Below are 9,389 nucleotides of genomic sequence, written 5' to 3' on the forward strand. Positions count from 1 at the left end.
AGCGTTCTACCTATCTGTCTGTCTCATAGTGTTTCTCAAAATATCTTTCAGTAGGTTCTATGTACAGAATGATAAATCATAAGCGGCCCTAATTAGAAAAAAAAATGTAGGTAATTAACCGAAATAAAGACATTAGATCATCTTATAGAAATTACAAATTACCCCAAGTCGCCTTACCTAAATATAAATCATCATCATCATCATCATCAGCCTGTGAACGTCCACTGTTGGACATAGGCCTTCCCTAAAGAGCGCCACCACACCCGGTCCTCAGCCTTCCTCATCCAGCCACTTCCCGCCAGCCTCTTTATATCGTCGGTCCATCGTGCTGGAGGGCGTCCCACACTACGCTTGCTTAAACGCGGTCTCCACTCAAGGACTTTCCGGCTCCAACTAAATATAAAAATATAAATAAGTGACCCGAATTGATAACAAAATTATGTAGTTTATTATTATGGCAAAACCACTAATTCTGTTATCTATGGGCAAAACCAGGAAAATATCGATCCTATATATATACTTCAGAAAATGAGTACGTACCATCTTGGTACGTACCATCCGTGAGAAATCATGTTGTCCATAAAACATTTAGTTATGTCATTAACATTTTATGGTGTGATAGGTAAGTTAATTTTTTTATTCTAATAAGTAGTGTCTGTATCACAACTATTCTCTTCTGCTTTTAACTAACTTATAAAAACCTACATAATTTAACATTTAAGGCGAAAAGTATGGAAAAGTCTGGGCCGCCCGAGCCCGTCCGAGCACTAATAAAACGTGTGGTGCGGAAACTTCGCGATTTTTTTGTATCGAGCCAGATTGTGCCAATCGCGTGTTTTGGCTCTCGTAATTCACTAAAGAATATCTTTAATTTTTATAATATAAAAAAAAACTAGTAGGTTTTGATGTCAAAACTTGATTCTTTGAACATCCGAAATGTGTCTTTTGGGACGCAATCATCGCCTAAAGTGGTTTAAACTATCGTGAGTGATAAAATTCATTATAAATATATACGTGGCAGAAAATATTGTACATCGACCTATAGAAAGAGATAGCGGTTTCATAGAGCGTTGTCTCTGTCGTTGAGACCGACAAAACGCCACATAGGTATGAGTGACAGAGACAGCGCTCTACAAAGCCGAAATCTCATTCTAAAGGTAGATTAGGCAGATTAGAGAAGGCAATATTTCTTGCCGGCTACTGTATTGTAAGGGCGTTTGTGCACTCATGCGTATTCGGTTCGTATCCGTGATTCTTCGAAATGGTCCTCATACAAATACGTACATTCGATTCGTATTTTTGACAGATCCGTAAAATGACGGATGAGTGCACAAACGCCCTAAGTGTATTTAAGCGATGTTGTGGTTAAGACGTCGGCCTCCAATCAGGGGGTCGGGAGTTCGATCCCAGACACGCACCTGTAACTTTTTGGAGTTATGTGCGTTGCTTTAACGGTGAAAGAAAACGGCGCGAGGAAAACTGCAAACTGAGAGTTCTACATAATAAGCGGGAGATCAGGTATAGGATCAATAGGTCTAGGTATAGTGCATTCAATATTAACTAGCGTGTTTCCACTTAACAATAGGATTACATTCGCCATGCCACGTAAACAATAGGGGTAATAAACCAAACACTCATAGAGCCCATTCCATATCACTATACGTGCTCTCCTAGGAGCTGCTTCTATGTTTTTGCCATAACTTTAGAGTAGTATTAATCCTTGATCTTTACAGAGAGCAAACAGTTCCGTTCGGACTACACGTACCACCAGGATGTGGACGGATGGCTTAAGCTCCACGCGGTGCCCGGCACGTGGCACGATGCCCGACAGAGGTGTTACATGGAAGGTCTTACTTATTTCTATATCATAAAATTTAAATTTATATATATAAAATTTGTATGAAACCGCACGAAGCTACTATGGCATTAATACGGTCGGTGTGACGTCAAAATTCTATATCGCTATCTCTGTCTAATCAGAAATATTTAAATGCTTATAACTTTTTTGTTATTTGATCGATTTAATTAGTTTTTTTCAGTTTACGTCATTATTTTTATTTTATTTTATTTGGAAAACCAATAGCTTATATTAACCTATTATAATCTTAAAAATTAAATAACTAGAAGCTAATAATTAGTTTTTTTCAGTTAACGTCATTATTTTTATCCTAGTTTATAATAAAGTAATAAAAAAATTGTAGTCAAATACCCAATTCAGAACACGCTTCATAATTACAGGTGCAGCGCTAGCTTCACCTGTAAATGCAGTCATGCAGAATGCTCTCCGTTCTGAGATGAACAAGTCATCGACAGATTGTGCGGGCATCTACGTCGGAGTGCATTCACTCTTCTCTAAAGGATATTTCTATTCTCTTGAAGGTAGGCATTTTCAACATGCTTTTACAGGACTACTAATAAAAAAGCTCATATAGTCACTCAGCGGGCGATCGATCGATAGAGCTATGTTCGGAATTTTTAAAAAAACCGACTTCTAAAAGCACTACAAAGTAAAAAATAACTTTTGTTTCTACACGAATGTGTATGTTGAAGTCCGGCGAACTTCACGCTTTGATTTCTAGTTGCGTTTATTATGCTCGCCTGACTTCATACATACATACACATGTAGAAACAAAAGTTATTTTTTACATTGTAGTGGTTTAGAAAGTCGGTTTTTTTAATACTTATATTTTTTTTATTCTAAGATTTAAACCGGCCAAGTGCGAGTCAGTCTCGCGCAATGAGGGTTCCCTACTACAGTCGTATTTTTTCGCCATTTTGCACGATAATTCAAAAACTGTGATGCATAAAAATAAAATAAAATCTGTTTTAGAATGTACATGTAAAGACCTTTCATATGATACCCCACTTGATATAGTCACTCACTTGGAAAGTTGAAAATACTAATTATTAGTTCATGACCACAATTTAATTTTTTTTTGTGTGATCTAACCCTGAATTTGCGGTTTTCAGATTTTTCCCCAAATGTCAGCTATAAGATCTACCTACCTGCCAAATTTCATGATTCTAGGTCAACGGGAAGTACCCTGTAGGTTTCTTGACAGACAGACGGACAGACAGACAGACAGACAAACAGACAACAAAGTGATCCTATAAGGGTTCCGTTTTTCCTTTTGAGGTAAGGAACCCTAAAAAAAGAGAGGAAACGGGCCGAATTGAGGACCACCTCCTTTTTGGAAGTCGGTTAATGAAGGGATTTGTAGACGAAATGTATCATAATGTTAGTAGCAATGGGCGGGCGCATAGCTCGGAGAACCGATAGAAGTTGGGGTTATAGGTCAACGTGTTGCGAACTCAATTGGCAATGAGCAGGGCACATAGTTCAAAGAAGTCATATACGACGGGACCCCAAGTTGCTGGAATGGCGACCTCGCATCGGAAAACGCAGGTTTTGGGAACCCTCCACTAGGTAGACGAAAGATATCAAGCGATAGCTGGGAGCCGCTGGAGATTCTGTTGAGATTTTTCAAGAGTTGTCCAAGAGACGGCGATATTGCATTCTATTTTTTCAAGGACATTATTATCCTCGAGGCGGTGATAGCCTAGTGATTAAGACAACCACCTTCTATTCAGGAGGTCGGGAGTTCGATCTCGAGCTCGTACCTCTAAATTTCTTTAACTGTAAAGAAAAACATCGTGAGGTAACCTGCATGTCTGACTGAGAGTTCTTCGTAATGTTCTCAAAGGTGTGTGAAGTCTGCCAATCTGCACTTGGGCAGCGTGGTGGACTATGGCCTAAATCCTTCTCTAAGATTATTCTCGATTCTGTCTAGTTTTCTGAAACTGGACATATTCTTGTCTAATATCTTGGTATGTTTTAGGAGTGCCTTTGTCCAAAATGCCCGTGCAATGGATGGCAGGGGAGCCTGACAATGCTGGCAATAACGAGGACTGCATCGGCTACTTGGACGGCAGACTGGCAGACGTGAACTGTTCCGAGGTGCTCCCGTTCGTGTGCTACAAGAAGAGAACAGAGGATATGTCTGTCATGCCGTGTGGAACTACCGATAGAGGTAAATGCTCTGACAGATGCGAGTATGCAATACCTTTTCTTCTTTTCGGAACCTAACTTCCAACCTGGGTTTCTGGAGCACTTAGACCACCCGTTGTGCCAGATCCTTTTTTCCACTCACATGCAAACTGTGGAGTTAACTCCCTTCGGCGGTGTTCCCTTTAGATTACAGCATGGGGTTATTCAAGGGGCGGACCAACAAACTCCTGAAAGGCCGGCAACGCATTGGTGGTTCCTCTGGTACTGAAAATGTTCATGGGCGGCGGTAATCACTTAACATCAGGTGACCCACCTGCTCGTTTGCTTGCCATTTTTATATATTAAAAAAAAACTTCATTGACAACCCACTTAGCGCAGTGGTAAGTGCTGTGGTCTTATTAGTGAGAGATCCCAGGTTCGATTCTAGGCAGGCGATTTGAAAATTTATAATTTCTACTAAGTATATCACAGACTAGATGATGCCCACGAATTCGTTCGCGTGGGTTTAGGTTTTTAAAAATCCCGGTGGAACTCTTTGATTTTTTCGATGTTTTTTCGAGATAAAATGTCCTTTCCCGGGATGCAAGCTAATGCTACACCAAATTTTGTCAAAACCGGTTGAACGGATGGGCCGTGAAAGGCTAGCAGACAGACTACAGACGGACAGACAGACAGACAGACAAACACACTTTCGCATTTATAATATTAACTAGCTGATGCCCGCGACTTCGTCCGCTTGGAATTAGATTTTTTTTAAATCCCGTGAGGACTCTTTGATTTTCCGGGGTAAAAAGGATTTTGAAAAGAAAAATAAAGATGTGTAAGCCTCATCTGATGCCAAGTGATAATGTAGTCTAATCCATATCAGTACCCTTATTATAAATTGTATAAATACGAAAGTGTGTTTGTTTGCTGGTTTGTTGGATTGTCATTCAATAAGGTCGCAACGGTGCGACGGATTGACGTGATTTTTTGCATACTGGAGAGTGAAAAAGGCTACTTTTTTGCCGGAAAATCAAAGATTACTCACGGGATTTTTAAAAACATAAATCTACGCGGACGAAGTCGCGGGCCTCAGCTATTTAATAAATAAAAACACTTTGTATCGAGTGAGGTTTAGACGTGCGTCCTATTGTATATTGGTTTTTCTTTTCAGAATACGAGTTTGTCGCGAGAACTGGCAGTTGCTACAAGTTTCATGATAGAGAACTAATTTGGTCGGAAGCTTTCAAGGTGTGTTCGGCGGAGGGTGGCTACCTGGCCATCATCAATAGCAACGAAGAGGCTGCTGTCTTCAGGGAAATGTACAGAGAACATTACCCAAATGCTTCGCAATACTTTGTGACGGCCGTTGGTTTCCATGATTGGGACAAGAATGGCATATGGAGGACTGTTCATGGTAAGTAACTAAGTTCAACTATAGTACTGATCAAAAAGCTTGTAATAAAAAGAAAGTCTATAAATACTAAGATTATTATTAATTATAATATCATAATAAATTACTCCATATTATGAATGCGAAAGTGTGTTTGTCTGTTGGTTTATTGGTTTGTTGATTTTCTGGTTTGTCCTTCAATCACGTCGCAACGGAGCAACAGATTGACGTGTTTTTGCATGGGTATACCGTATAGTTAAAGACCTGGAGAGTGACATAGGCTACTTTTTATCCCGCAAAATCAAAGAGTTCCCACGGGATTTTTAAAAACCTTAGTCCACGCGGACGTAGTTGTGGGAATCAGCTGGTAATTCTGTAACCTGGCGGAAATATCTGAGAACCTGGCTTAATGACGTTATGCAACGTGCTTGATGTTGGCAACGGTACTGGCACTGGTACAGTTAGCGGTACTGGTAGAATGTACCTATTGTTTATATACTCTTTGGGTACTGGATAGGTGAAAATAGGCGAGCTGCGGGAAAGCGCGAGGGGAAGCGCATTCATGTTTTCATTTTATTATTCATGCATTCCAATATTGATTATATAAATTACTAGCTTAAGCTCGCGACGTTGTCCGCGTGGACTACACAAATTTCAAGCCCGTATTTTACCCCCTTAGGGGTTGAATTTTCAAAACTCCTTTCTTAGCGGATGCCTACGTCATTATAGCTATGTGCATGCCAAATTTCAGCCCGATCCGTCCAGTAGTTTGAGCTGTGCGTTGATAGATCAGTCAGTCAGTGAGTCAGTCGCCTTTTCCTTTTATATATTTAGATTAAACAATTATTTTTATAATTACAATTTTGAAACCCCGTTGGGGCACAGCAATTTTAGCAGGGGAATTTTTCCAGCGAGGTGCTCAGATATTTCCGCCAGGTAATATATTTAATGGTTTTATTGTAGGACAAACTTTAGAGGAAGCGGGATATGCTGGTTGGCCGAAAGGACAACCGGACAACGCCAGTCCGGGCGAGTACTGCGGCGCTCTGTTCCCCGAAGGGATGCTGGACGACTACTGGTGCGACCGGACTGCGAAGTTCCTGTGCGAGAAGGAGCCGGACAGCTTACAGGACTACCCACCATCGCCATCATCTTAATAATTATATTTTTATATAAAAATTAAATAGACACATTATATTTCAACAGATTTTTTATTTATTTATAGACTAGCGCTTGACTGCAATCAGATCTGCTGGCAAGTGATGACGCGAAGCGAAGCGGATTTTCGTTTCGCTTTGCTCCCAGTGTGGCCTGCGCTTAAGATTTTTTTTAAAATAGAGATAGCGAGCAAACGAGCAGGCGGGTCACCTGATGATAAGTGATTACGACCGCCCATGAACATTTGCAGCGCCAGAGGAACTGCCGATGCGTTTGTTGGTTTTGTTGGTCCGCTCTTTGAATAACCCCATGTTGTAATCTAAAGGGAACACCGTCGAAGGGAGTTGATTCCACAGTTTGCAAGATGGAGCGCGCTTGCCTAGAAGATGCCTATTCTTCCAACGAAAAATTATTTTCTTATACCCCTCAATATTTTTGAACTCATCCAACGACACACCACTCCAAGGGACCGACGAGAAAATAGTTTTTTGTTATGCAAGGCTGCAAAGTTGTTATTTTGTCGCGAGAGTTTACAAGTATTGAATTTGTCGGCGTGATTCATATGTATCTACCCATGTTAACTTACAGCTTTTTATATAATAGTCTCTGAGCTAAGCTGCGGACGGACAGATAGACACATAGAAAGTTCCTTGTCGAATTCGGAACACTAAAAATCGGAAGAATCGGCGGGGTGATTATGTAAAACGTTGCAGTAGCGACAGCAACGCGACAGCAGTAGCAATGCGACAGTTCATTTGCAGTCTCTCTTCTTCTTCTTATTTTGCTTTGTGGCTATAGCTGTCTCTCTCTAGTTACGTGTGACGTTTGACAGCAATTATCGCGAGATTCACGCCTGTCGCGAGATACGAAATCAGCCCGCGGGAGATGGGAGATGGGAGATGGGAGATGGGAGATGGGACGGGAAATCAGTAGCTCTCGCGTAAAGGCGGGAGGTTCGGGAACGCTGGTACCGAAACTAATAAGGCAACAAATCAACATACCTCTGAAGTTTGCAGATAGTGGCACAGTTTGCATCTTAATTTGCATCTCGGTGACACAGATGCTTAGGACCATTCAGCGACTCGTCTAGGAGAGGATATGGTGCATCGTCCGATTTGGACGTCTGAATTGTTGTGGGCTCTTCTCAGACCTGGGCGCGTTTGGAACTCTCTCTCCGTCACTTGCTCCATACAACGAACGTAGTTTGGCTATAATTTGAATAATACTCTGTTGACGTGTTCGTTGCCAATCGAACTCATCGAAAGTAGACACATTCGAGAAAAGCGCTACTATTACTTTATTATTACGTTTAGCGATAGGTATTATTGACATTTTACTTCATATTACTCTCGATAACGAAAGGTCAGTCGGTATCTTGCTTGTCGTGGAGTGGGACGGTGCACGATGCGTGTGATCATATTTCTAATATTTTTCATTTCTGCGTCGTTCGGCGATTTAGATTTTAATTCGAAGACTAGAAATTTCAGTGTCGAACTTTTCTATCACACCCTGCAAGGTTCAGATCGAGATGTGGCGATATCACCTTATACCGTTTGGTCTTTGCTTATAAGCTTGGCGTACGAGACAACGGGAAGGACCTGGGAGCAATTCTCGAAAGTGTTTTTGCTGACCGAGGACAGAAGCAAAATCGTAGAAGAGTTCAGGAAACAAAGAACATCGGTGGTCGTGAACAGAGCCATGAATGTAAGTTTGACAAATTTCTTATTTTATGATGAACAGTTGAATGTTCATTCAGATGGTATAAGAAGACTAGAGAACGATTTTAACTTCATAGCTACGCGTCTTAATTTCGAGGCGCCGCAGCGGGCGGCGGACTCGGCGTTCGAGTTCATGCGCTCGCACCACGAGGTCGCCAGCAATATATTACGATTAAAAGAAGAAGATTTCTTAAATGCAACGATGGTTATGTCCAATTGTTTATCATTTATTGCGGCATGGTCGAAGCCCTTTAACGTGTCGAACTCGTCACGAGATTACTATCGAGATGGCAACGCGCGTGGGAGCGAGATGATGATGTATGTGAAAGCGCAGCTTCAATTCTGGAAGTCCGAGTCGCTGCACGCCTCCTTCACGCAGTTGCCGCTCGGCGACGACGGCAGATACTGCATGCTGCTGGTGCGACCTGACAGCGGGCACGACGTCGGACGGGTTCTCGAACGCCTCCGAGAAGTCTCCTTGTTGGATATCCTCAACAAGATGCAAGAGGTCGCCGTCTCACTCGGTCTGGGAGAGGTGGAGGTGAAGTTGCCGCGGCTCGCGATCAATTCACGACTTATTTTAAACACGCCATTGTCCAATATGGGACTTTCGGATGTTTTCGATCAGAATTTCGCCGATTTCAACAATTTTGCGGAAGACAAAATATATGTTGGTGACATTGCGCAGACAGTGTCCGTCTATATAAGGGAATACGGCACGATCGTATCGACCACTACACCGGCGTCTCCGGCGTTTATCCCGCTCGAAGGAAGAACGCCAATCAAGCAAGTTCCAGTAAGAGAGCCTTTTATTTTCTTTATAATGGAGAAGTCTACTGCTACTGTACTCTTCGGCGGATCATATTCCAAAATCAATGTGTATTAGAAACTTCGACGCAACAAAAGTGCTGGTTTTGAGATATGTTGTGGCCGTAGGTAATAATTAAATGCGGGAACGGTGAAAGATGTTTATTCAGAGCCGGCTTATGATCTACTCTCCCTTACGGACTAACAATATCAATAAATAAATCTTACATACTAGGTATTGTTTTAATCGTATTGCTTAACTACTTAACCTACATAATTTTGCATCACCGCTCTTTCAATCCGATGTGCAGGCAACGTACTT

At 41.7% G+C, this 9,389-nt stretch overlaps 2 protein-coding genes across 2 annotated transcripts; both read left to right on the top strand.

Annotated features, from left to right (window-relative positions):
• The first annotated feature begins 552 nt into the window (after positions 1 to 552).
• LOC117987804 (macrophage mannose receptor 1-like) lies at positions 553 to 6,587 on the top strand. Its single transcript, XM_034974869.2, has 6 exons — positions 553 to 622; positions 1,734 to 1,847; positions 2,239 to 2,379; positions 3,840 to 4,031; positions 5,166 to 5,408; positions 6,348 to 6,587. The coding sequence occupies exons 1-6, from the start codon at positions 571 to 573 to the stop codon at positions 6,539 to 6,541; spliced, it is 936 nt and encodes a 311-aa protein (XP_034830760.1). The 5' UTR covers positions 553 to 570; the 3' UTR covers positions 6,542 to 6,587.
• A 1,350-nt stretch (positions 6,588 to 7,937) lies between these two features.
• LOC117987805 (plasminogen activator inhibitor 1-like) lies at positions 7,938 to 9,146 on the top strand. Its single transcript, XM_034974870.2, has one exon. The coding sequence runs from the start codon at positions 7,947 to 7,949 to the stop codon at positions 9,144 to 9,146; it is 1,200 nt and encodes a 399-aa protein (XP_034830761.1). The 5' UTR covers positions 7,938 to 7,946.
• Positions 9,147 to 9,389: the final 243 nt, after the last annotated feature.

This window comes from Maniola hyperantus, chromosome 13, assembly GCF_902806685.2.
Source record: "Maniola hyperantus chromosome 13, iAphHyp1.2, whole genome shotgun sequence".
NCBI lineage: Eukaryota > Metazoa > Arthropoda > Insecta > Lepidoptera > Nymphalidae > Maniola > Maniola hyperantus.